The 27,806-nt window shown below is 38.8% G+C and overlaps 1 protein-coding gene across 8 annotated transcripts; it reads right to left on the bottom strand.

Moving 5' to 3' along the window:
• Positions 1 to 567: 567 nt before the first annotated feature.
• On the bottom strand, positions 568 to 27,806 carry SLC17A5 (solute carrier family 17 member 5). Of its 8 annotated transcripts, none has more exons than XM_026102283.2 (11): positions 27,457 to 27,799; positions 22,557 to 22,753; positions 20,902 to 21,135; positions 20,353 to 20,440; positions 16,768 to 16,854; positions 15,490 to 15,608; positions 14,572 to 14,730; positions 12,348 to 12,480; positions 8,308 to 8,455; positions 3,722 to 3,812; positions 568 to 2,249 (listed from the first exon to the last, which is right to left on the bottom strand). In XM_026102283.2, exons 1-11 carry the CDS (start codon positions 27,515 to 27,517, stop codon positions 2,112 to 2,114), a joined length of 1,455 nt encoding a protein of 484 aa, XP_025958068.1. In that variant the 5' UTR covers positions 27,518 to 27,799; the 3' UTR covers positions 568 to 2,111. The 8 variants fall into 8 exon arrangements, with proteins under 8 accessions (XP_025958068.1, XP_064364744.1, XP_025958069.1 ...); XM_064508674.1 differs by lacking the exon at positions 27,457 to 27,799 and adding an exon at positions 27,081 to 27,099; XM_026102284.2 differs by lacking the exon at positions 27,457 to 27,799 and adding an exon at positions 26,259 to 26,387.

A 27,806-nucleotide genomic window follows, 5' to 3' on the forward strand; every position in this document is an offset into this window, starting at 1 on the left:
ATTGCTCAGTCCAGCTGATATGCCTAAAATTGATACAGTTTCACTGGACCTAATTCAGGTTTGTTTCAGGGACATATAGATTGTCTACATACACTTCTAGTACATCTGCTCCCTTAAGTATGTATTTTTTTCTTTTGAAATTTGAGTGTTTTCAATGGAAAAGACTGAAAGCATGAGAAGGTTAAGTTTCAGCTTCAGAACAGACAAAACAGAAACCCTGTCTGTATGTTGCCCTACTCATGACCTCTAGAAGAGCAGAGGAGTAAATTAATTCAATATATATCCAAAAAGCTTTTTTCTTTTTTTTTTTTTTTAAAAAAAAAAAACAAGACTACTAAGAGAATACAAATCTCTGAAAACAAAGTGAAACTATTCCTTCTAATATAGTGTCCGGTTGGACATGCTACTCACCTGTAAAGCCAGATAAGCAGCTGATGAAGCAGGTAGTTTTTCAGGAAACCATTAGCCATCCCTTAATCCAGTCAACAATGTTCTTCAGCATACTTTAATTAGAGGATTGTGTTGTAACTTCCAGAAGGTGACCATTTTCAACAACTGCTGCACAGGTAAGTATTTATTGCATTTATTGTGGAAACACAGGAGATGCAACATAGCTTTAACATACTCCCACTAAAAACTACTGATTTCATCTGAACTTTGCATCATTTATTGTGGAAATGCTGCAGATACACACAGATTTAAACACACTTCCACCAATCAGACACGACAACGAAGGTCACAACAATATGGCTCTTAAAGCTAGTAAAAGGCGGATGCCATTTCCCAGAAATGAAGGAAGGTAGGCTCCACTGGAGCAGCTTCAGTACTGAATTTTTCTTTTGAATTGGTGGTATATGGAAAACCCAGAGCCCTTTTTAAAGTTATTTAAGTGTTTTTTTTTTTTTTACCCAATTGCTCCAATCCAGGAATCTTTGGCATGGGAATTTTCCTTTGCTTTGTGACAAGATTACTCAGCCGTTCATTCTTAACTAGGCCGCTGTTTTCACAGACTTCATTTAATCCTACTGTGTGGCATTTAATCGCATGTTGTGCAAAGGATGCTTGAGTGTGAAATTCTATGCTGACGGGAGAAAAAAGCATCAGGATATTGCATTAGTTCTTTTTATTCTACTTTTATCTAACATGACTGTTATAGAACTAATTTTCTTCATTATGCCCTACACTGGCCTTATTCTATTGCATTTACACTGACAAGCTGACATATACATCTACATGCAAGAGGAAAGAATTCCACTGTATCAATTTACAGCCAAAAATTGCACTGCCAATTTGAAAGTATGTTAATGTAAACATCCAGACATTCTATTTCTGGTTCACTCTTTACACTGCCTAGATTTAAACCACAGATTTGCACCACTTCTTTGCACAGATGAATAAAAAATAAGGCCCATTTAAAAAACCTGCACCACAGGAAACAGTAACACATGGCTTACTCTGTCAGTCACAACCATACATTTTACTTCCTCATTGCTCTGTATCAGTTGTGAAGCTGTCTTCTTGAAACAGCAAATGTTTATATACAGAGAAGTTGTGCATAAAATAGAATAAAGCCATCTGTGCATTTCTTAGACTTCAATTAAAACACTGACAAAAATAAAAGAATTATAAAAGACTGTAGAAAACTAGAAATTTTCTGGACATTTAAACAAACATATCAATCTTATTACAGAAATAAAAGCACTGCTTTTCATGTACAGTTCTTTGCATTCCATTCCTCCTTATGCTGCTACACAATCTCTTTTTTCCTCTCATTTCAGTATCAAACATCCTCCTATTCATTAATTCAGAAAATATTAATTAAAATTTGGAAGGAAATTGAGCCTAGCACATCAATTTAAAATGTTAATTCTCTGATCATATATTTGATATCAAGTCCTAACATGAAGCCATTCTATTTAATTCAAGTAGTTTCTTGTTAGGAAATAACATACATATGCTGTCAATGATTTCCAATATAAAAGACACACAGATAAAATAATTAAACTGAAGAGCTCTGAAGACTCCTGGGCATCAGTAGGAAAGGCACTTTTCCGGTCACGTAATTCTCGCACATAGGGATTCAGCACAGCTTTAGTATTTCAGTGTTTCCTTCAGTTTCTGTGCAAGCGATAACCACTGACTGCCCAGTCCTGAACTTCTCCACTTCCAAATAATGCAAAGAAAATTGCTCCAAATAAATTAATAGAAGCAGCAATATAGAAAACAGTCTGCCATTCTCCCACAGTATTCTGTCAAAAGGGAAGAAAAAAATGCAGTCAGTTAGCAGCTCCACACTCAAGAAAAAGTATTTCTGAAACAGATGCTACATGGCCTGCCTATTTAAATGTAAATGCTATACAGCATGATTTCATATCAACATAAAAGCATTATAAGCATAAAAGATCAAATTGCCAGTTTAGTCAACTTCAGTTTAATAACCCAGCATACACAGACAGTCCTACCAAAATTACATTAGATAATCTGGATCAGTTTATCACCTCAGATGCACAGTCTTCATATCCAAATTCAGATTTGCATGACAACTACACAGACACACAGAGCACATTAACTTAATGGGAAACGCTACTTGGCTTTCAGGTCAGCTGGCTCAACAGCAGACATTCTCCCTGTACTAAACAGTAAGTTAATGTTAATGACTACTAGGTGGAGATTCCAGACTCATCAGCATTTTAGCTATATGTGAATTTTGCTCAAACAAGATACTTATCTTTACTCCGATTTCAATGAGAATCTTCTGAACTCTGGTACTTGCTGTAAAAAAAGCTTGAAGACATGTATAGCAAAGTATTGTGGACTTTATATATAAAGAAATAATACATGCAGATGTTTTAAAGCTTTTTTTTTTTTTAATTGCAAATGACTACTTTAACAAACCTATAAATGATCTTACTATGAAAAACAGACCACCACCAGAACAGCACATTCATATTGGGGTGGGGAAAAAATCGTTAAAACCTGCCTGGAAGAAGTGTATTTGTCTGGTTTTATGCATTAGCAAATATTTTCAATTTATTTAAGGAAATGACTGGAGTGATCACAAACAGCAGCAATTCAATTGTATCAATAAACTTGCTCCTTCCAGTCTCCTTTCTTACAATATTTTAGAATAAATCATATAGTTGGTTTAAAAACAAGCAAACAATGCCTTTCTTCCCCCCACCTCCCCCTTTAAAAAAAAACAAGAAACTTTAAATCACACTTTCTGTCCAACTATACCATTTTGGAGGTCAAATTTAACACCTACTCTTCAATTTAGGTCTTGGGAAACTAACATAGCTTAGAATGTTCTGATCTTGTGATGTACATACAGAAGGATGCATTATAAAAACCATACGTTTGAATCTAGTCTCTTGTTCATCTGACAAATGCTGACCTTGCAACTCAACAGCTTATTTGGGGGACTGATTTGATTTTTGAAAACAAACAAACAAAACAAAAAAACAAACAAAAAAAAACCAACCCCCCCCCAAAAAACATGGAAGAGCCTGTCTTAACTTGATAAAACAATACTACAGCTGTCTTGTCTAGTTGGAATTTTAACAGAATTCTAACACATGATAAAAATGTGCAAGTTTTTCTGCCTAGAGAACATAACAGCTGAGTCACTAAAGTTCTAAAGCCCTACACAGGTCTTTGATTTTACCTTTATTTCCATTCAGAGATAAAATATAGTAATTGAAAAAACAGTAAATAGACTTACATTATGAGTGAGGTTCTTGGCAATAACTGGCCCCACCATTCCTGGGATGGTGGCAAATGAATTTGTGATTCCAAGGAGGATTCCAGCATACCTGTAAGAGAAATTGTTCCACTGCTTATTAAACTTATCCTGCTCATCAGCCATGGAGGCAATCGTGCCTAATCAGATCACACAAGCTTCATCTTGATCACACAAATTAAAAAACAAATATTCAAGTGGGAATCAGTTGCATTTATTCTAACTGAAACTCCATACACACTTATGTTCTCCAGAGGCCAGTTACAGAATTTACCTTAAATTAACTACTCACAGCTCTGCTTAGGACCCATAATCCAAAACCACATCCCCTTAGCTAAGCCACAACCAAACTCTCTGGAACAGATCCATTGGAGAAATTAGGAAAGAAACATTGCATGCCTTGAAGTGGAAAGGCAACACTGAGTACGACATAGTGCTGTCTGGCAACAGTAAGAGATGTTTCAGATATCATTGCTAAAAAGTATCTGCCAAAAAGGCAGTGTCACTACCCTGGATGGATATTCCCATTTACACTACAGAGCCAGTTCCAAAGGCCTGAGTCAGCAGAGCTCTGCAGCAGTCATTCCCTTCAGCTTTCCCTGGGTCAGGGCTTTAAACGCCAACAGGGAATGGGTCTGGCTTATCCCATTTTGCTGGTTGCCACTCTCGCAGTTCCACTCTGAGGCATCCGATTCCCTGAACGTGTAGCTCTATCATACACACAGCCATAAAAGCTTGCTGGGAAAGCCTGGTAACTTGCTTAACATCCAAGCCTCAGCGTCTCATCTGTGGGCAATTAAACATCTCACAGGAGTATTGCAAGGGGAAAAAAAAAATCATGTTTGAGGCTGTACCACAAGCACAGACTTGTGAGAGTCTGAAGGGAATTGAGACTCAACATTTTACACTCTGAGCTCAGCCTTCCAACCACCACAGCAACACATCCCTGAAGTTCAGATTTTCAAGTTGGATTTCCTGGCTGAAGAATCATACAAAACATTAAGATCAGCTGTAGTTTAATGGAGGAGAAACAACATCTCCCCCAGTGATCACTTTGGGCTGTTTAGCAGAGTGAAATCCTGTCTTCACCTATTTTAACAATGACAACATAACAAGAAAAATATAATCATGTCTCTAAAGACTTTTTGACTATTTTCATTTACTAAAACAGGAGAATCCAACCATATCATTGGTATAAAAGGTTGTGCTATGTGCATTCAGTCCAATAAGATTAGGAAAACACATGTTTTTCCTGAGAAAGTAAATTATTAAACCTATTAGCTGTTTTTTCTTAAAAATCAACATACGTATCAGTTCAAAGTATGGCAACGTATTTTAGACTGAACTTCACTACTGCAGTTACAGTGATACTTATTTCTTATAAATACAGCATATATAACATTTATATCCCTTTGGTATCTTGGAAATGCTTAAAATTGGAAAGTAAAAGCTTCCTCAGTCAGATAAGCATACAGTAAGACTCCATTTAAAGGCTTTAAATAGAAATAAATGTATTTTGTCTTCGATGTGTTTAAGCATTACAATACCGTTTATACACACACTTTCAAAACTAAACAGTTTAGTAGTTTGTCTGGTCCCCAGAGATCTTAGACAATTCATTGCTGGCCGAATGCCTCCAGTTTTGCCTAGTGTTTCTGACATGGGTGCACTCTTGATAAGCTCAGTGTTTGATACAGATAGCAACTATGCCACTCCCTCAGCATAGTGGAGACTCCTGTATGTAATATGAAAGCAAATAATGACGTATCTGTAGAGCAAGACTAATAAACAATCTGTTGGTCAGGTTCTTATGACATAGTAGGTGTAAGTGAATACGAATGGACTTTCAAGGTAGTTACAAAGCAAAATCAGGAGTACAAGAACAGCTATGTGAAGTGTATAGCATGTAACAGAGCCAAAGGAATAATGTAAGACCTCATGGTGACATACTTAAATTTACAACAGTATGTTGCCAGGATTCAAATTTTTTAAGAGCTAAAGTGGAATAGATTTCCCACACAAGAACGATCTTGTCTACCTCTAACAATTCAATGCACTGATAACATAACAAATGTGCATTAGAAACCAAAAACATACAGCAGTTATTTTTTCCCTCTTCAGTATCAGTATTTTCATTCACTTTTTCCTGGGAATCTAAATATTATTTCTTTAGTATCATGCAAGTTTTAGTAGCGACAAGGGGCCCTTTGCTATTCTGATCAGCATACTTTTGCCCCATTACAATGGGCACATAAATGCATTGTAGAATTGCTCTGAATTGCTTCTGGTTAGTCTTATGTATGCAGAGGCTGTTCTCAGATTTTTTTTTACAATTATGCCAAGCTCTTCCTTGAAATTGTGGATGTCTGCCTGGGCCATTTCAGCCGTAAGAGTTCAGACAGTTCCAAAAACCTAAGCAGGTGGAAAGAAGAAAAAAAAAAAAGGACTCTTCTTGTATTAGATATTCTGGTAATTCTGTATTTGAAGACAATTTTCTGTATGACCTTTGTTACAAGGACATGCCCTTTTCCTTCTCTGTCTCCATTCAGATAGAATTTCCCCAAATTAAAGCTTGCATATGCTGAATAGAAAGTCACTGATTTTAATAAAACAGCAGCCACCCTAAGCATATTTCAGGAAAGTTTTCCTGCAGATGCAGCCATTCATCTCTACAGGCAATGCTGGGCCAAAGTTCCTGAACAAGGAGCAAGACACCTGCCTCTCTTGCACCCGTAATCAGTCTGCAAAACCAGTCCCTTTTGCATATGTGAGAGGACAGAGGGATGGAAGAACTTGTCTGACTTAAATGCAAAGGGAATAAAAGCAGGACTTTGAGGAGGATAAAAAGAGTAGAGTGGGATTAGGTCAGGGGGAACATCAGCCTACTTGGCTGATACAGACATATCATTGACACTCCACATGACTTTTTTTTCCTTGTGGCTTTTTCAGACACCTAGGATACTGTGTATACTCTCAGATACAAATTCCTCCCTGAAAGAAACATTAAGACTGCAAAGTCAAGCACCTCCCCAATCTGAATGCATACCCCCCCCCCCCATCCTGAAACTGGAAACTTCAATTGTCACCTGCATACAAAACATTTGCTTGTGCATATGCCTCATGAAAGGCACGCTGCAGCTGCATGATTTCCTTCTTCCTGTTACAGCTCTGTTGCACTCAGGGCATAGGATGGATTGTGCTCACTTACTGAACAGCATTTAGTATTTTGTTTGACTCCACTTGCTCAATGCATGGACCCAGGCCTTACTTTCTGTATACTATTCAATTATTACAAGCAGAATTTTAATCATCCCAATGGCTTTTCAACAGAACACTTCACAGATATTACTCTATTTTCACAACACTCTTGAGGGATGAGATGACAATATGGTACCCATCTCACATATATGAAATGAAAACACAGGCCAAGAAGGTATACTCCTCCCAGATGCTTGATTTGAGATCCTCAGGATCTGATTTTAAGAGTATTTAACAACATACAGTACTTCTTATATTCAAAGAACAAAACTCAAGCTGCTGCGGGCTCCCTTTAGAAACTATGGCAGCCTCAGCCACCCTCAAAAAGTGCCCATCCCTTTTCAGGACTAAGGAATCCTTAAGCGACCACATTCCTGAAGTCGGAGGATACAAGCATGCACCTCAGTGACGATCACAGAAGTGTCCGATCCAACTGACTTACCACATATGAACTCTGTGGCAGAACAGTGGAAAGACTGAATTCCTACACATTAGCCACACAAAGTGCTTGGCTTTTACCAGGGCAAATATTATGTGGACTTCCAAAAGAATACCTATGGACTTTCGAAAGAATATACATATATATCCTTGTTTTTCAGGAAACACACAGCTCTCTCAGGCTCTCAATTTGAAACACATTAGAGAAACAATTAAAATTGAAGACTAACTTCCATTTTGAATAGTTATTTAAGAGTAATTGTTCGTATGTGAGTCTCTGTCCAAAACAGGTCACCTACTAACACCAGTGTATAGAGGATGCTTTCCAAATACAAGTGACTTGCCTGAATTGCAATAAATATGATTATGCTTATGCTAAGACTTGATGGTTCTAATGGAAAAGCTTAGAAGAATGAAATACCTAAGTGTACTGCACTGTTCCATAAACACTGTTCTATTAAGATTGTTAGTCAAATAGGACAAAAACTGTTACACTAAATAGTTGTTCATATCACATCCTCTGCCAAATTTGCAACTTTTTGCAAATACAGTGCTGACAACTGTAAATCCTCCAATATCAAATCTTATGTATGTCTCATTTGGAGACATACAAGTGACAGAAACCAGGGCCCGATAAGAAAAAGGCAACAATTTTGATTTGAAGTTAAAGCAGTGATGAAGCCTTTATATGTGTGTCTAGTAACCCAGGTTGATTCTATATTGAAGATCAAACTCCAAAGAGTCAGCATTGTTTGCATTCCAAGTCTCTACAGCACCGTGGTCCACACGTAACGCTTCTGGACATCCCAGCAATACAAGAAGGTAGTCATAAGTGTATCACAAGCACTAATAATAGCTCCAGCAATACTTACGATGGTGCTATGTCCAGATGGTTGATGCTGTAACCAGATGTACAAAATCCTCCTAGTGTTGTTGATATGGTCACAAATGCAACAGCCAGTGCATAGTTACAGCCTATGAATCCAGCTGCTACCAAGAACACTGCAGGTCCAATCATCCCTTTAAAACACAATGTTAGAATCAAAGGACTCTTAAGAGCTGGAGAGACATTAACAGGCTCCAAGCTGTGTACACATCTTCTATACAACTTCCACTGCCACCTTGTGTACAAAATCCAGCACTGTGCTATGCACAGTAAAGCAGGCCTGGCAGGAGATGGGTTGCAACCGTGTTGCTGCCTCCAGAGAGCGCCAGGCTGCGCACGTTGGCCAGACCAGAAAAATCCCACTCTGACTGCAAAGGAGAAGCTTTAACTGAGTAAGAGATCACCAGAATTCAACTGATACTCAAAGTGACTTCAAAAGCCAACTTAATGTTATTAAAAAACAAACCAGCAAGAACCCCAACAACTAATAGAAGCTGTGCTGATGCCAGTAGGTGAACAGTGTACTGTGACAGAATTACTTTTAACTCTCCAGTTTTTAGGAATAGTTTTATAGTTTTCCTGATAACACCTCCTAGAATTAGCTTAATTTCTTGTTTATAATCTGAATATCTCACACAGCTGTACTGCAGTCTGCAGTATAGTGTAGACAACCCAAGCTAACCTTGGGGACCTTCAGGTACCAGGAACAACTTAGCAGCCCTCGTGAGCTATTGCATGCCGCTTCTTGTCTGAAGTTAACTTTGGTGCCCATTTCCCACACCAGAACTGGCCAGGTACATACACTCATGGTGATCTCTGAGAACAGCTCCAAGTACATGGCTTTTGTTGATGAAGCTAACCAAAAAGCTTCCTGCGTTTCATTATGCCACAGCATGCTGCCCCTGAGCTGTATGGGTCTGGCTGTGAGGTCCTGCAGTAAACAGAACCATCAAAATGCTGCAGGCTTCAAAAAATACTTGCGAGTTTGTTATATTGCTTTGCAGCAAGCAATTGAAGGGGCAGGTAGTGAATCGCTTGCAGGTGTGGGCATAGGTCAAGCAGGCTGCACTGTGTGGACTCCGTGATCTCATATTTAATGCCGATTCACTAATCCCTACTTTAACTGCTGATTCGCTATCATCCAGACCCTGCCCTGCACTACTGTTGCCTAATGTCTCTCCCTCACTTTTTATTTACTTATTTATTTAAATCAGCAATCAACTTCCTAAATATAGCCTTTGTACTTGTCTTCAGTACAGCCCTTGATTCCAGATCACCTCTCCTGCCAGGTAACCAAGGTTTTCAATCAAGGTAATCAAGATGGTTTTGGATTCTATTTGGCTTGCCTATCCCGGTAGTGATTGAAAATTTATTCCTGTCCAATTACCCAAGCCTTAAATAAGCAAAATATTGAAACACTGGGCTGGGTACAGATTCATGCCTGACAATATGCCCTCTCAGCCCAAGAAAGCCATTCACAATGTATCATTCTTTTAAGCAATTATCACTGTTTTAATGGCAATTTTACCCATTTCATTAGTTTGCTTATAAGGAAGTCAAAACCTTCACTTCAGACAAAATACATCAGTCTACGTTCTTTTATCCAGTAAGTCTACTCGCTAAGGTTTCTATTCCTAGAAATGTTTTTTTTTAGCCTTTTGAAAAGAGAAATATAGCATTTATGTTGCTCTTTTTCTGCTTACCCTCACAAGATAACTAAAAACCTTCAGAAACTGCAGGCAATATTTTTAAGTACTGTAGTGAATGTCATCGCTGTCCTGCCCACTTGAATATACATAATTTAGGTAAATCTTTAATTGTTCTTTCCTTCTGTTTAATTGTTCCTTTCCTTTCTGTCTTTAATTTTGTCAAGTACCTGTTACAATTAATCTTTCTTCTGAAGACTGAACCAGAGAAGGCATTGAATATTCCACCTCTCAGGTACTGTTCATAATTCTCCGAGTTAAGTGAAACACATGGCATTTATGAACTAGTAGCAAAACTGGTAGTGTCTAACATAAGTAGCCAGTTTGCCACAATAGCAGACACTCAACACAGGAGATCACACAGCATTTAGGGACAACACACACAAATAATTCTATGGACACTGAATAAAACAAAAGCTGTCCTCATCTGTAATCCAGCTACCACTTCAATTCTAGGGGCAGTCTGCAACACTCCTGTCTTCTTTCTTCGGCTCCACCTGATATTACCTAAAGCTCACAAGACTAAGGAACAAGATCTTTAGAATAAATACTGACCGAAACAAAAAAACTGAGTTCTACAGACAGACAGAAACTAGGGTGAAATTTCTCTGAGACAGATTTGATTCCATCTTTACATATACCTTAAAAGAAATAATTTGATTAGAGTACATCTACAAGCTCCATTTCAGCCAGTGATCTAAAATAGTCTTCAATAGCTTATTTCTTAAAGCTCTTTACAAGAATTATTGCCAAGGCGAAAATTCTGGAATACACCAAGACACACAAACATGCAAAGATGCTGCCATACGTAGCTGGCTAGTGAATGCTCTGCTAATATTTTATTATTTACTATAAAGCCATGATGCATAGGCTACTGCAACACTGAAATTAAACTTTACGATATTTAGGAACTATTTTTAGAAAATTCACCAAGATGAATTCTCTCTTGCCTTCTTAGCAGCTGATGATCCCAAGAGCAGCAGTGTAGTGCTTATACAACACTCCTCAACAGGAAACAAAATGAGAAGCATCATATTCTCCATTTCCAAGAGGGCAAATTGCAATGAAGAGTAATAAAATGAACTTGCTCAAGGCCAGCAGTCCAGTGGCAGCATTAAGTGCAAAACCTGTATGTTCAAGCCTCTATTCAACTAGGACACCTTCTCATTCTTAGAAGGCACAGCCACAGTTTTAACAATCCCTTTTAACATTATACTCACCCCTGACCGAGATTAAAAAAAACAAAAACAAAAAACCCCCACCTAACTTAAAATACATAAGCATTTCTGGATTTCAAACTTTCAGTTTCATTACTGTGTCCCCCCTCATGCCCCTTAGAGCCACTTAAGAGTATTGTCAAAAATTCTTGGTTCCACTTTAAATTCATTAACTAATTGCTTTTGTTCTCAAGTGTGCAGGCTTGTGCAAAAATAAAATAGGAAACATACGTTTCTTGGGCACAGGTGATGGCTGACTAAAATCATGTCAGGATTGTATTTCAGGGAAAAAAAAAAACACACACGAAACCCCAAGAACAGCCTATAGCATGGTACTTATATGTAAAAGGGCACTGGACCCCAAACAGGGATTTTACTGACTTTCAAGGAAACCCAAACACATTTAAAGATTCTGTCCTTTGATTCAAGTGTTGTTAAAGCAATCTAGGGAACTGCTGCTTCAGTCATATGTTTTACTTGAGAAACTGAGTTACTACAGATGGGTGGTATTCCTTACTTAATACAGGACAGTGCAGTTAGATGATTTTTCCTCATTATTTTGGTACACATAGAAAGGGTTCTGCTTGTTGTTAACGTAAAAAAAAAAACCAAAACAATACCGTAAATGTTGTAGCTTAAGTTGTTAATATGGTACTCTACTGGTCAGGGAAACAGAAAAGTCAAAAAAACAAAACGAAAAACAACAACAACAACAACAAAACCAAACCAAAGACCTTTAAAAACTTTTTGACCTGACAGCTGGGCAGTGGAGAGGAAAAAGCACCAATACTACACATTGAAATATAAAGTATTTTCAGCTAAGGCAGCCAGATAAGTACCAGCCAAGCTTAAGATACTTGGGTTTAGAGGAATACTAGAAGATAATAGGATGTCAGATGTCCAGCCCAGCAAGTGGATGCATACATTTTTGTTCCACTTCCACACCTTAGCACAATTAATATTACTGAAGAGCAGCTTCTCTCAAGCCATGTGCAACCCTGCTTGAATTTCACACTGGAATGTCACACTACCCTCTCAATGTCTTAATTTTTCCCAGACTGGCCCTATAATATGTTTCAAACCAAGAAGATACTTGCACCTACCTATTAGGGTAAAACATTTGCGAACACAAACTGTAGACAAGTTCTGTTTTTCCCGTAAGTAATCAGCAATTTGTCCAGACAGAATTATACATAACCAGCAGCCGAAATAAGGTAGGGCAGATAAAAAACCATTCTGTTAATGAGAAAAAAAAGATAGTTAAAACACTGAACCAACAACTCAGTGTGCTGCAAAATCATTTGTGCTGGAGCATTAAGACACACTGAAACAGAGGTGTCACGACCATCTACGTAACTACTGTTGGTTTTATTGTAAGAGAAACCTGGGCCTAGAAAAGGCAAAGCAGTCTAAAGTTACCCATGTGTAAATTCTTCATTGCATGACTTAATCCTTGACCACCAATGCAGCAAATCTGAAAAATTCAGAGGTATAAATCAGCAACTGGGTTTTGGAAAAAGAAAAATATACATAAAGACACTTCATGTCCATTCACCTGATCATAGGAGATTCCAGAAACAGCCATTTCAAATACAGCAGGGTATCAAGTGAATTACTAATATAAGTGGAAGCTGTTCATACTATTTATAATTGAAAGCTCTTTGGAGTCTCAGGGGTCTGTACTACTATAAGTCCTCAGGATTATCTTATCCCACCTCTATGCTGAAATACCTGATGCTGGTTATAAGCAGAGATAACACAGAAGATAAGGACTTTCATCAGATCCAGCCTGTATATCATATGATCCCAAAATAAAGCTATTATTCATGACCTGCCATTGCGTATACTGAAGTCACCTGCTAACTCCCATTACTTTAAGTAATAGTTGTTTAGTGACTCCTGTCTTATTCTGCATTGTTTTTCTGATAAGGGAAATAAGAAGTTCTTGCTGCATAAATTTTCAGCCTTTTCACGTGATTATGGCTAACTATAAATTGCCAAAACTTTGTTAAAAAGGTATCTGGATGGATATCGGATGGAATTGGATTGAAATGTTTTAATATTTGTGTACTATTATAAGCAGTAGATTTGTCAAGGAAAAAGAGAAAGTTTCCCTATAACATTTAATTTGAAATGAGAGCACACCCAAGAATCCACTCTGTCAGCAAAGATGCTGGCTGTTAGGTTTCAATGCTCAATTTCAAAAAGTAGTAAGGAAAATTTTGAAAAAATAGAAGACAGTCTCAGTAATAAAAACATCTTCTTTTGAAGCACTGTTCAAAGATGCAGCAGCATTTTTAATTGTTCCCTTTATTACAAGATGGAAACTGGGAGACTATACAATTGTTACTACAAAACATTTTAAAACACTAATGCAATTCCCAAATAAACATGTGGCAACAAAGCTAGTCTGACACTATTATGTAAATGTTTTTCTTTTAAGTGTCACAACAGTCAGTACTTTGAAGTCACTCAAAAAAGAAGAAATATAACCCAGAGACATAGGAAATCACTCCACAGCAAAACTTGTTGCCATTTAATGCAATAGTATTTTACAAAACAAATGCATTTAGGGCTGTGGTAGCAAATGCCTTTATAGACACTTAGGTATTCCCCTCAGGAGGCATAGTAAGGAACCTAAACAGCAACTTCTTTCAGCTAGTTTTTCCAGCCATTTTCTAGCATGTCCCACTCTTCTGGCATTCCAATCTCTCACCTTTTCCTCCCAAGATTGCTGGCATGACCTCTTTCTTGCAAGATGTGCTTCAACAGTTTACTCTAAACCAAACTCATGTGTTACACTGGAAGGAGGCGATGCTCAACATCTTGAAACCTCTATCTGAACACCCTTTTACTTAAGCTATACCAGCTCCTCCAGGTAAACTATGCTATCACTGGAACTTTCTCATTAAAGAAAAAGCAGCACAGCCGAGTAATTGCTATAACTAGAAATTTTCTGATAGGAGAATTTTAAAAAGTGAAATTGTCTGAATAACACTTTCTGGACTTTAGGAGGTCTGTGGTTTAGTTTAGTCCTGCTCTCCACAGGAAGATATTTTTCTAGCTACTGTTTTAGATTATAGCAGTTAAAAGAAGTATCACGCATGTTCAACCAGAAGAATGAGCTGGAAAGCTAATGTTAAAGCTGATAAAGTTCATACAAATATCGAATAGATCCTGAAGGCCCATGGAAATTACAATACAGACAACATTTGAGATGTATCCCTTTAGTTGTCGGTATTTACTTTACTATTTCCCAGCTACATATTTACATTCCAAGATTCGTAAATAAGTTTCTCCATTCTAAGCAGTTCCTATTTATCTCACCTCTTGTGCATCAAACCGCAGGATCTCCTTCATGTATGTGGGCAAGAGCGTGAGAAGAGTATAGAAAGTCCAGTTATAAGAAAAGTGTGCCACAACAATAGCCCAGAGTGGCAGGGACTCCAGTATCTGCTTCCAGGGAACAGATTTCTGTGTGGAAAGCTAGCACATAGGAGGCAGAGAAGAAGAGACAGAACCATCAGCAGATAAAAAGATGAACATTTAACTACAGGTGTTTTGACCCTATCCAAATGAACAGTGATTATTCATTCTGAAGGGCACAAAATGAGTCTATGTTAACAGACGAAGTCATCAGCAATGAAGACACTGCTGTGGTCAGTATTCACTGAAGGTATCTTAAGGTATGTTACTGCTGTTTACTATTGCAAAGTAAACCAATTACTAGTATGTTTTGTAATCAGTTTTAAAAATTATGCCTTCTCTTGTTGAGATTTGTTACCTCCTGTTTATACTATCAACAATTAAATACTAAAGTCACTCCTCGTATGTTTATTGAGCTGAATCTTTGCTATTCAATCTCATGTATTAGCTTTGATCTCTCAACCAACTTTCAGGTTGGAAATACATATCCACAATCACAGGAATAAACCCTTATGCATGCTTTAGGAATTGTCTCACGAGCATTTCCAAACTGCTTTCTCTGCTAACAGCAATCTCTCTCCCTTTTTACTCTAGACAATAGATGCACATGAAAAAAAGGTGTAAAATGTTGTTTTGTAAAGTTTAAAGATATAATACAGGTCTGTTCTTTTAGTTTAAGGATCTTAAAGTTTTACTTTAATCCTTTAGGTTAAGGCTGTTTTTTTAGCATTATGCTAGAAATTATTAACTGAGCATTATGCTGACTCCAATATTTACAGCTTATGTTCTTACTTAAATGACTATACCAAAATGCTATACCTGATCTTTTAGAGAAGAAAGTATATATTCTCTTTCAGTATGCGAAATGCTCCTGTGAGTTTCTGGTGTATCACTAACCAACCACATCCAGAAGAAGAACCATAACACCCCAAGCGCACCTATTATTGGGAAAATATGGGTGAAGAAGGAGAATTAAAAATAAAAGCAGTTATATTGACCGAGTAACACTCCCAGTTGATTTAGCAAGAGAAATAATGTTCATTAAAATTATATTAGATCATTTGGAAAAAAAAAAAATCTTCATAAAAACAATAGTTCCCAGAAGCAGCTTAAGTACATACATTTAGAGGTAATAAACAATAAAGCAGACTAAGTAGGAAGTTGGGTTTTTTTGTGGCTTTGTTTTTTGTTTGTTGTTTTTAGAAACATTTCACACAGCAAAAGAGTTGCATACATGCACATATTGTATTTTTATCAGTCGCATGAAACAGCCACGGAAGATGTGTCTCTCAGAAAGGAAATAACTCACATTAAATTTAACTAAAGAAATACTGAGAACATGCACACAAAATAGTGCTACATAAAGCTTAACTGATATACCAGTCTTCCTTTTCTTTTTTTAAACTAAACCCCAGAACTGTTGTTAGTAAGAGTTACCGTTTTTAATAATCACTCCAAGTCAACTGTACTTTTATATAATATTACAACTCATCTTTTGTTTCCTCTAATTCTGTTTTGAGCCTTCCTATTTATCGAAAAATTAGAGGTGGCTTTGTTGAGGAAAATGTAATCCTTTCTATTCCGATTTTTTCCTTCCCATCCAGAACATGAAACAGCTCAGACATGCACACAGACCTATTAGAAGCTGCATTTAGATCTATGACATTGTTAGAAAATATATTCTGTTTGAGCCCCTTATGGAACAGCAGTACAACAGCAGTAACTTTTTAGATATGCTTTCATTTGTACTAGAAGTTTGCTCCTAGGATTAGAGTTATTAACTCAATTTCACACTTCAAATGAGAAATTACAGTCTGTTATTTCCCAATTGTGGGAGAGCTGAGAACTGTTGATTTATACTAGCTTTTGTTCAACTGAGAGACAGCTTTGCTCATTGGAAGCATAGTTTACATAGCCACCCCTCAGGAATCTTCTTAGCTTTAAAGAACTAACTTCCCAGGAGAAAAATTAGCACCCTGACATGTCAAATTTGTCTTTAAGTCTTATTTCAAGTTTCATGTAAGAGGTACTAATACAACATTCCGTGACTTCTGAAAAGCAGATGGATTGTATTCTTATTACTAAGAAAACGCTTACCAAATATGTAAAACACGTAAATCCAATTCATATAGTAGCAAATTAAACCAGACAGTGGCAGAGACACAACGGTTCCCAGCTGTGCACCTACCAGGAGAAAGGAGGAAAAAAAGTAATCTATGTATCCCTCAAACTAAGTGGCATGTCACAGTTATTTTTTTGCAAGAAATCATGCAGAAAACACTTTTCACCACCAGTAGAGGGCTGCCATTTCATCTCAAAAGAAACACAGGCACGAAAAGCTGCTTTGGCACCTCCACGAAAATGGACTCAAAGCCCTAAACTAAATTACACACAATTACAAAGTTATAAGCAAAAAGCAATAAGCATGGGCAAAGAATGTACAGAAGTTCTTGGTACATTACTAATCTCCAATAAAGTGGTGGCCCTAAATATGAAATAGAATGAGAAACACATATCCAAAACAACTCTACTTAGCAAACTGACATTGTTAGAAAACAAGATGGAACTGATCGCAGTAACATTAAGGACTTTTTTTTTTTGCATAAATATTTCCTGACTTGGTATCTTCACTTTTCATTGCTCGTAACCCCTACTAGCTCCACAGAAGCCAGAGAGCTAGGCACAAGAGCTGGAAGACACCCAAGCAATCAACCGCTTCTAAATGCGCCATCACTTAACACAGAGTAGGATCAGGCCAGGAGGGGAAAGATCAGCAGATTACAGTTCGGATGCAAGTCACAAGCCACAAAGAGCTATTCCTGAGTTTATAATTCAAGATACATTTTGAACAGGAGGGTTGCTCGGGTTTCCTTCCCCTACTCTGAACTATAAACTCAAACCATATTATTTATGTACTTGGGAACTCTCAGTTGGTGTTAATTAACGAGTAGACCTTGTCTCTTACTGTTAGTTATATGATCACTTTTCCAAACCTAATCTCAACTCAGAAAACAGTATCTTGATACGCAGGCTGTCTACAGTTTAGATGCCATCTTCATAAGAACAATCATTTTTCTTTTGAGGAGAAAGCTTCCAACACAAGAAACAAAACCACATACTTCATATAAAATACAAGTCAGAATAACAACTACATGCAACTTCGATCACATGTTCTCAAAAAAAAAAAAAGTGATGAAATAACCCATGGATGACATGACTGCCAACTAAGAAAATGGGGGAAAAGGAAATACTTCACTAAATTTACACGAGATGGCTTATCCATCCACATTTGTGAACAACTGGCAGCTGGGGGCCCCAGCCTTTTCTTGCTCGTACAATAGCATGTGGCTTCACCAGATGCAAGGACATAGCGCGCATTATTGCTAAATGCGGTAGTTGCCAGTCCCAGCCCTGCTCTCTGCTTAACTTGTGCTGCCTTTCGCATGCAAACTTTTAAGCGGATTTAACTTCCTAATATGGCAGAAAATAGATAAAAGGAAAAAAAAAAAAAGGAAAAAAAAAAAAAAAAACCTTCCAGCTGCCTTAAGTGGGTTAAAGTGGCTCATGGAAGGGCGTGATAGCACTGCAACAGCCAAAGGCAGGCATGTGACGCATGGCTAGGAGGGAGGGGCGCAAGGAGAAGGGAAGAAGAAAGGACTACAACCTCCTTCCTTTCCGCACAAGTGAGCTATTAGACTGGCTTAGCTGCTTGTGAAACCACAGCCTTAGTTTACATGGTATAGCCCATTTTCTTGCTGAAACCTAGTTCTAAAAGGAACCATTAGTTTCGTTGTAACAGAATTAACACTAACGAGAATGAGTAAAACAAGCAATTACTTCATTAAATGAAAGCAAAATTTGTTCTCTTTAAAGAGGTAATGTCAATTTTGACTAGTGAATTTAGAAATCTACATTTTTAACTTGTCCCACAAATAAAAGCAGCTCTTGCAGCAGTGCCTGGGACCTTGGACATTTTCTTCCTTGATTCCTCCAAGGGCAGTTTTTTTTTTGTTTTTTTTTTTGTTTTTTTTTTTTTTTTTTTTTAAAACTCCTCCAAGATTCTGCCCCACCTTTTTTCTCCCTTTCGGAAAGGCTGAGAGAGCTGGGCCTGTTCAGCCTGGAGAAGAGGAGACTGAGGGGATCTTATCAGTGTGTGTAAGTATCTGAAGAGAGGGTGTGAAGAGGATAGGGCCAGACTCTTCTTAGTGGTGCCCAGCAATAAGATGAGAGGCAATGGACACAAACGGAAACACAGGAAGGTCTGTCTGAACATGAGGAAAAAACTTCTTTACTGCGAGGGTGACAGTACTGGAATAGGTTGCCCAGAGAGGTGATGGAGTCTCCTTCCTTGGAGATATTCAAAAGCTGTCTCGTCACAATTCTGGGCAACGTGGTCTAGGTGACCCTGCTTGAGCAGCGGGGGTTGAACTATATGATCTCCATAGGTCCCTTCCAGCCTCAACCATTCTGTGATTCCTACTATTAAATTCCCTTTATCTTTTATTAAGCAGCTTCATAGAAACTTTTTACATCACTTCAAACCCCAGAGAAATGAAGGTTTATGGAAAAACTGAAGCAACACTGCATTTTGGTGCATGGACACAGCAGTATGAAGAAATCTCTCCCCTTCTCCCAGATTAAGTTCTAGAAGTCATTATCTTACTGACAATTTAGAGAACACCAAGCAATATTGCAAATAATAGTGGTAAATAATATTACTAAGAAAACACAGTTTAGGAAATAACCTTAAAACAGCTTTAACAGTACAAGATACAAAACGATGTCAAATCCCCCACCTATTTTTCATGTTTAACAATTATTTTTGTAATTACTTCTTCTTTGCAGAATATTAAATCAAAAACTTTTTTCAATATATAGCAAAGCTTAGACCTATCATATTAAATGAAAATAAAAACACTGCAATTCTCTTCAAATTTTCACAACTTACATGTTTTCAAAAAAACAACCGCATACACAGAATCAAGGGAGAAATTCTAATTGTTTAGACAAAATTAAGCTTTATAAACATCATATTATATGCATTGAGAATATAACTTCTTTCTCTCTCAGCTAAGGACTGGAAAAAAGGAAAGCAGTTATTGTCTTTTATAATACAAAAATACATCTTAAGTTACCTACTACATTCTAATAGCGTGCCGCTCAGGAACTCCTTCATAGTTGACTACATACAGTTAAAGCTTGCTTTTTTTCTTATATACGAAGCTAGCAAAATTGGTACTTCTTCGAGCATTTATAATACCACTTTTTAATCAAAATACTACTTAAAAAAATTACAAGAACATAACAATTAACATTTAGCAATATTAACAGTTAGCAATTTCCTAGCTTAATAAAAAAGTAAAAGAAATCAGAGTACTTTCACAGAACCAGGTAATTGCTCAGTAAATGCATACCCTGTCTCTCTCTCTCTCAGTTAGCAAAATGTACCAAATTTAGTCTGAGGTTTATATTTAATTGCAGATCAATATACTTTATCAGGGTTACCAAAACCATGAAAAAATGAAGACTACAAATGCAAAAAACAAGATTTAATTCCATGTTATGCTTTCCAGTTTAAATCCTGATTAAAATTGGTAATATAAATCCCTTTGATTTAAATCAATCCTCCCTGTTACAGCAGTAAAAATGTATAATCCTGTTATCAGTGTGGGAATTTCTCACCTGCATATGAAATACTAAGGAGCTTGCTGCGTTCCAGCGGAGGAGCCCAAGAAGACCACATCGAATGCATAGCAGGAAAGGTAACACCCTGGAAATCAAAAATTAATTCTGTTGAAGTGTAACAATTTTAGAGCTCCCTTCAAGTTCCCACGTTTCAAATCACATTAAACAGTAATGCAATCTGTTAGTTTCTTTAGCAAGAGGCTAACTGATGAAAAGCATTCATAGTGTGAGGGTAATTAGTCAGGGTTCGTTTCTCTCCTGCTTTTGATATTGTTTTGAGCTCCCAATTTCTGACAAATGAGAAAGAGAGGATAATTGTAGTTGCATTTTATAGGTATCCTTGCAAATAAATCTATTTTCTTATTCAGAAAACAGACCAAAAATAGGGTAAACTTTTTAACTATTCAAAAAAGTAAAATTAAGCTACTCAAAATGAAACAATCCACACACTTCAAAAAGCATAATGACTCCCACAAAGCCCAATCACTCCACTTTATTAATAAATTATTCAGATACATTTTCAGGTTATAAAGAAAAAAAGATTACCTCTCCCAGTCCTTCCAAGGCTCTGACAGCTATGAGATAGCCAACTCCCAGATTTGCTGCTAAGGGAGTAAGCAAGGTGAATACAGAAGTACCAAAGATGCCAAACCCCAGCAACAGCTTCCCTCCAGTTTTGCTTGCAAGATATCCACCTGGAATCTGAGTAATGATATAGCCATAGAAAAAAGAACCAAGGATCCATCCCTGAGTATCAGCATCCCAAGAATATTTTTTCCCCTAAAAAGAGAAAACAAAACCCGAGATGCAGTAAGCTCAAAATAGCAGTTTCTCTGGTCATATTTAATACAACTTAGATCCATCATTCAGTCCTTTATGGCTAAATTACAGATCTTTCACGGGGTCCTCCCTAGTGTCTTCCTTTACATGCATCTATATTGCAGTCAGAGTTGTGTTGAAAGCTAATTGAAATAGTTTACAGTCTGCACAGACATATGTAGCTTAAGTGTGAAAAGCGTAAGAGTATAAAATAAATGCTTGGGCAGTTATTCCTTGGTGACTTCCAAGCAACCTGGACGTAGGTACTGACCACTAGGACGTGCCTACATGAGTGTGAATCCCACACCTGTATCACAGTGTGGACATTCATGCCACTTTAAAGAAAGGGGACCGAATGGCTCTCTAGAAAATGGCTTTCCCTAGAGGAAACTTATTGGAGAGCAAAATCAAGCAGAGGGATGGAGACACTTGAATTAGATAAAAAGAGCGAAGCCAAGGACAGAGTTCACAAGGATAGGTCAAAGAAGAGGACAAGCATGACGAGGGAAGATGAGTTTAGTGGACAAAGTAATAAAAGCAAAGATGACAGAGATATGAAGTCTGAAGCTGTATGGGAAATGAGCAAGAGGATACCAACTGTTTCCCAAGAAATTCATTTTGAAGGATGGGATCACTTCCAAGGTATTATTTATGAGCATCTAAATGGGCAGCACGTATTTCACGTAAGCGATGAGATAATCTTCTTCCCAGTTCACAATTACAGTTTCATCATGATAAATAATAAATGACCTCTAAACAAGCAAAGTAAAGGCAGGAAGAGGTGGAGAGGCCTCAGTATTGAAAATTCAGTTACAAGGCAAAAAGCATGTTTTCACATCCAACACAGTCCTGCTCAGTCAGGGGAATGGGATTTTAAGGATTACTAGAAAGGAAATCAAGAGACAAAGGATATAAGACAAGAACCATGATATGGGAAAGAGACCAAAGAACTGAGAAGAAAAATATTACATGTTAGGTAACGTGTAATGTAATTTCATGCCATCAAGACTGTATGAAAAGCAGACAGGCAAATACGGGCACTGATGTGAGCTCTGATGCAGATGTAACAGTAACAGTCAGTCACAGGCATAGAAAACAGTGAGTCATATTAGACTTAAGGTCAGATTAGCCAATTTGTAAAGGATAGTAGAGAGAGGATGTACGTAAAACAACCTGACGATGAGCACAGCACTTCTAAATCAGCTAACCATTTAAAGCTATCATTTTCAGAATATCTCTAACAGAACCAGCGCACATTCTGAAAAGGCTATCTAGTAAAGAGCAGGCAGTTCTCTTGCTACCTACACGAGTCATCAATCACAGAGTTGTATTAAAAACAACTTTAAAAGTCACATTTCAGAAGAATATAAATGAGACCTTACCGATGTATTGCGAGGAACATTGATAGTAGAGGAATGTTCTGGACACACGTTGGAAGTTGTATTCTTTGCTAAACTTGTGTTAGGTTCTACCATATCCACTAGAGCAACACTGAGGTTCACTCGCAAGGCATACAAAAGGAAGAATCCAAAAAAGGCCAGCAGTGCTAAATTGTAGCGAGCTGAGCAGCATGCAGGCACTGAAATGAGAGTAAATAAAAAGTTAGATTCTGTTAAAACAAAAACAAAACAAAAGAGAATGAGTGACAAACAGGTTTAACCAGTAATCTCAGATATTTATGGGTAAGGAAAAATAAGCAAAAAAAGTTAATTGCTCTACTCTTAATGAAGGTACTCAACAGGGATAATAGAGCTTGTGGGTGGTAAACACCTGCCCATTTTTCTACTGATGTTCAAAACACAGAAGTAATTCTGATTTAAACTAGTGGTAGCTGTATGCCTAAGCATAAGAGCTGCAGTGGAAATGTGATGCATGGTTTGTAGAAACGGATTCAGAAACATGGTTTCTAAAGTCCTCTTGAAAACGCACCGTTAATTATCCAAACTGGAACTTCATGCTAAGAAACTGAGACTGGTGGGAAGCTTGTTATATACTTGAAAGTGGTTCAAGACAGACAGGTTCTTAAAGCAGAGCTAAGGAACAGCTAGTGAGATTCCATGCTGTTTTCTAGGACAATTTTCCCCGAAAAATTTGCTTATAAGCCAGGCTGCGTTTCCTAACAGTTGCCAAGCAGAAAACCATCAAACTGTCAGGAAGGGGAATGGCAAACCCTGCTGCGGCACTGTAAACAGTTATCAGTTTCCCAGTTGCCCACTCTGCCCTTCCTCTGTAACCACCACACAATGATAAAGCTGTCAAAGGAAAATGGGCCTTAGATTCAGCACAAAGCCTGTGTTTCAGCATTAAGCCAACTCCGTCAGCTGTTTAAACCCAGATACCAGAGTCTGTCCCATAACACACACAGTTACGGATTCCCTTCTCCCACTGTGCAGTAGCACACAGCAAGCAGCACTTGACAGAGCTCGTTCATCAGTGCCAGGTCATGCTTGTTTGTCATTCAGATCAGTCAAACTGTGCTCTGGACAGCACATCACCCGTGGCAATAGGGAGGCTTTTTCCTAATTTTTTATGAACCGGGAAGGTAATGCTCATGTTCTCAGGAAAGGAAAGGAGATGTTTGGTTTATGAAAAAAAGAAGGAAAGAGATCTAAATGGTATATGGGGCTAATCTTGGCCCTCTGCTCTCCAGGACACTAAAGTTAAAATACAGCTTCTACATATGATGCAGGTTGACTTATGTCATTCATGTCATTAATCACAAACTCCTAACAATGTGATCTCTCCCCTGTCATGCCAAGGGGTAATGACACTGGCCTGGCTACCAAAGCTGAAGAGTTGTCCTCGTAGCCGAAGAGCAGCTGTGCAACTTACCTGCACAGAACCTGTATATCCATGCCAAGAGGGTCTTCGCCTGTCCACATGATGACTTTCATGGGAGCAGCTATACTAGTGACTGACATTAGAGCCCTCTCTAACTCTGAGGCTTTAAAACTAACAACATAATCCATTTGGAAATTAGCATAAGTTTAAAAGCAAGCAGCCAACCCTCTTTGTATTTTGGTAAATCCTTGTGCCTAAAGATTCAAAACTAAGACATTATAAGAACAGTTGAAATAATAATTACGTGCCTACCACAAGACAGCAGAGAATGATAGAGGCAGAAGACCTGACTGGATAACCAATCTGAAGCTTTCCTGCTGCATAAATATACAAACAAAACAAATCTTATAGATTCAAGAGAGATTGTTATAGACTTACAGGAAGATTAAACATATTATTTGGTATGGGAAGAATCAGCTTTGAATATTTATTTGTATGTTTTAAAAAACAAAGATATTTTCCTGCTAAAGCTGACACCCATAGAAGTATGGTTGCTAAATCCTAACAAGGTACAATCAACTACAGGAGAGAAGAGTAGCGTAGGATCTAAGCACAACTAAAAAGTCGACCCTCATGATGGTATACATTCAAAGCAATACCTGAAGAAATATAGATAACAGAGAAATGTCAAATGTAGTTCCTCAAAGACAATCGTTATAATAATAAGTAATTCTTAAGTGATGCATCATACTAGCACTGCAGACACAGTAGAGTTTGCTGATTTCTGCAGAGCATCTCATATGGGGAACTAGATTAAAAAAAAAAAAAATCAGAGAAGCAAGGGAAATAAATCATTACTTCCCCCTCCGGAAAAATCTGAATAGATACCTAAATTTACTGAACAGAAATGTCAAAGAGTTGAAAAACCACTATGAAGAATCTGCTGAATTTACAAATGGATAAAAGGTAGAGTTTCCACTTGTAAGGAAACTATGGTGCTAATAGAAAATTTTATAACCTAGAAATCTGAAACTCTGTCAGGACTTGGGATCAACACCTGAAAATACTACATCAACATACAGCATCCACATCTTTCTCTGGATATGCAGAGTATAAATGATGAATAGAACAAGTAGTTATATGAACAGCAGGACTGACTGAAGCCTGATCAGCTGCTGCCATATCTCTCCTGACTGCATTTTCCAATCTGCAATGAGGCAAAAAGCTTTTCTTGTGAACAGACTGTCTAAAGAATCTCTCCCTGCCGTGAATTTTCTAGAAACAGGGATGAGATTATGCTATCTCTTCTTTCTCAGTGGGTGGCACCAGCAGAGCCTTTCTGCAAGACTGTATTTTTCAGGAAGGTCATAGAACTTTGCTATTTCTCTGTTCCTTCACTATCTTCTCTATCCCTGCTCAACTTTATCTGAAGTCTATTATGGCTGCACACATTGTTAAAAGGAAACAGAGAGACTGTATTTGCTATATTTCTTTAGTAAATGGGTAATAAAAGAGGCTACTGTGCAAACAGACTAACCATGCCTTCCAGACCTGTGATAAGTCTTGTCTGCACTATGTGGAAAAGGCACATCTGATTTTAAAATGAAATCAAGGACAGCAGCCAAGATTTTATTGATTACTTTTAAAACAAAAGACACCAAAAGCAGGAAGTTCTTCCTGCACAAAAACTAGTCATACTGCTTCACTGCCCTTTATTGTTGTTTAAAAAGCAATTTGTCCTAAACAGAAGACGTGTAGTCAGTTAATTTATAACAATGAATATAACTGCAGGTAAAGCTACTTAACTTTTCCACTGCTGAGCTGTATTTGCTGAGGTTAAACAGGCAATAACAACAGAAAGCTGAATATCATGCTATTTCCACTTCCCTTGGAAATGCAGATGAACTGTAATGTCAATTATTCTTCCTCTGGAAACTCTTACTGGTCTACATCTTGTCTGGAAAGCAAGCTCCACTACAAAGATATGTAAGAACAAGATCACAAAGGCCAGATTTTTTTCAATTGTAAACAGCTCGGCATAAAAATCTGACTAACATGTAGATCTGCATGTCTGAAATAAAGGGCTGCTGAATTACTGTTTTCCTGTCTTTTCACTAAGTGCATTTGCAAACACTGGAGAATATTAGATCAGGTCAGCAAAATAGAAGAAGATTCAAGAAGATTCTAGAGGCATTTCAGTTACCTACCTTTCCAGGAAATGACACGGCAGAACACACTGACAGAGCGACAGACATTTTTGCTCTACAGTTAAAGGCAGCTAACCATGATAGTCAAGCCCTTACCTTGATTGGTAGTCGTGGGTCCTACACCTATAGTCAATCCTGATTTCGGGAGCATGTTTTACAACACTGTGGCTATAGTCGAACAAGATTTCTACTTTCAATAAAGAAAATTAGGTCTGTATGCAGAGTCGTAATGCAGTTAAAGGAAGTTACTATCGTATTGTATTTTTCCTTGTGGGTGAGGTGAACTACTTCAACTAGAACATGACACATTGTGCAAACTTAAGAAACTATTGCTTTAATAACCAACTTGAGCTCAAATTCCTCTCTAGGAACAACAGCCGCTGTGGCTGCAGTTATATATTTGTTAAGTACTAAGAGTATTTTTGTGTGACATATTAAAAAAAATAAAGTAAGGTTTTAAGTTTATAGTTTGCCTATGGCAAGAAACCAAAAAGCACAGACAATAAATACCCTAAACACGTGAGATCTGCTGTTAAGCCCTGTTGTTAAGACCTGGTAACGGTCATCTTTTCCTATAATTACCTGTGTGCTTTCTTCCACTTTTCTTCTTCTCTGTATGTCTACAACAAGCAAATAGCCTTACTCAAATTCTCCCTTCAAATGAAACTCTACTATAACCTTAGCGGAGCCCCAGGAGTTGCTAATAGCTAGGCCAACATTTAAGTTGAAACTACCCACTTCTCTTCGTTAAAAAAGGAAAAAACAGGGATATATATTCACACGCAAATTAAACAGTACGAGCGCACTTCTGTTCCCTATAGTTAGTGTCTAAGACAAAACCCGGATCCTCGCAAAGGCGTAAGGACGCGGTTAGCTCAGCGCTCGCTCGCACGGCTTTGTGCTCGAGAGCCAACACACCTCGCCGCGGCAGACTGAAGGCCAAGCCCGCGGCCTCGGCACGCCGCCCGTCCACCCGCAGGGCCCTCGAGGGCTTTGGGATGCGGCGGCCGGGCTCGCCGAGGTCCCGCGGAGCTGGCTAACCGCACCCGCGCGGGGCCAAAGCTTCTCTCTCCCGCTGCGGCGCCCCCTGCGCCGAAACACGGCGGGCAGGGCACCGCGGGCCGCTCCGCCGCGGCCGGGGCAGCCGCAGACGCGGGGCGGCGGCGGGAGAGCCGGGCCGCGCCAGCGCCATGGCAACGCGACGCCGCCGGGCGCGGCGCCGCCCGGACCCGCCCTCCACTGCGCCGCCGCGCTCCCGGCCCCAGCCGACGGCTCCCCGCCTCGCGCCTCTCACCCGTGCCCGGCTGGGACTCCTTCAGCAGCGGGGTGCGGTCCGCCCCTTCATCGGGCTCCATGTCGCTGCCCGCCGGACCCCGCAGGACGCCCAGGGCCAGGCCGCCCGCCGCCACCGCTGAGAGGACGGGAGCGCGGGTCGCGGCGCCGCAACCCGCCCGCCCGCGCCGCTCTGCCCCGCCAGCTCCGAGCAGCCACAGCTGCAGCCCCGGCAGGTCATGTGACCGCCGCAGGCGGGCGGAAGCGGCCTCAGCCGCAGCGCGGCACCGCTCCTGGCCTGCCTTCAGTTGCCATCTTTGGTGAGGGCAAGAGCCTCCGCGGCCTTCCTGCCTGGAATGCGGCGCAGCCGCT

The sequence above is a fragment of the Dromaius novaehollandiae genome, chromosome 3, assembly GCF_036370855.1.
Source record: "Dromaius novaehollandiae isolate bDroNov1 chromosome 3, bDroNov1.hap1, whole genome shotgun sequence".
Taxonomy (NCBI): domain Eukaryota; kingdom Metazoa; phylum Chordata; class Aves; order Casuariiformes; family Dromaiidae; genus Dromaius; species Dromaius novaehollandiae.

What these genes read in the sequence shown, in the direction of transcription:
- SLC17A5 (XM_026102283.2), bottom strand. Translation starts at nt 27,517, where the DNA reads ATGGAGCCCGATGAAGGGGCGGACCGCACCCCGCTGCTGAAGGAGTCC. An exon ending in TGCGGTTTGATGCACAAGAG is followed by an intron (nt 12,481 to 14,571) that starts GTGAGATAAATA and finishes TCTCATTAACAG; the next exon opens with AATGGTTTTTTATCTGCCCT. An exon ending in CATCTGGACATAGCACCATC is followed by an intron (nt 3,813 to 8,307) that starts GTAAGTATTGCT and finishes TTTCTCTTACAG; the next exon opens with GTATGCTGGAATCCTCCTTG.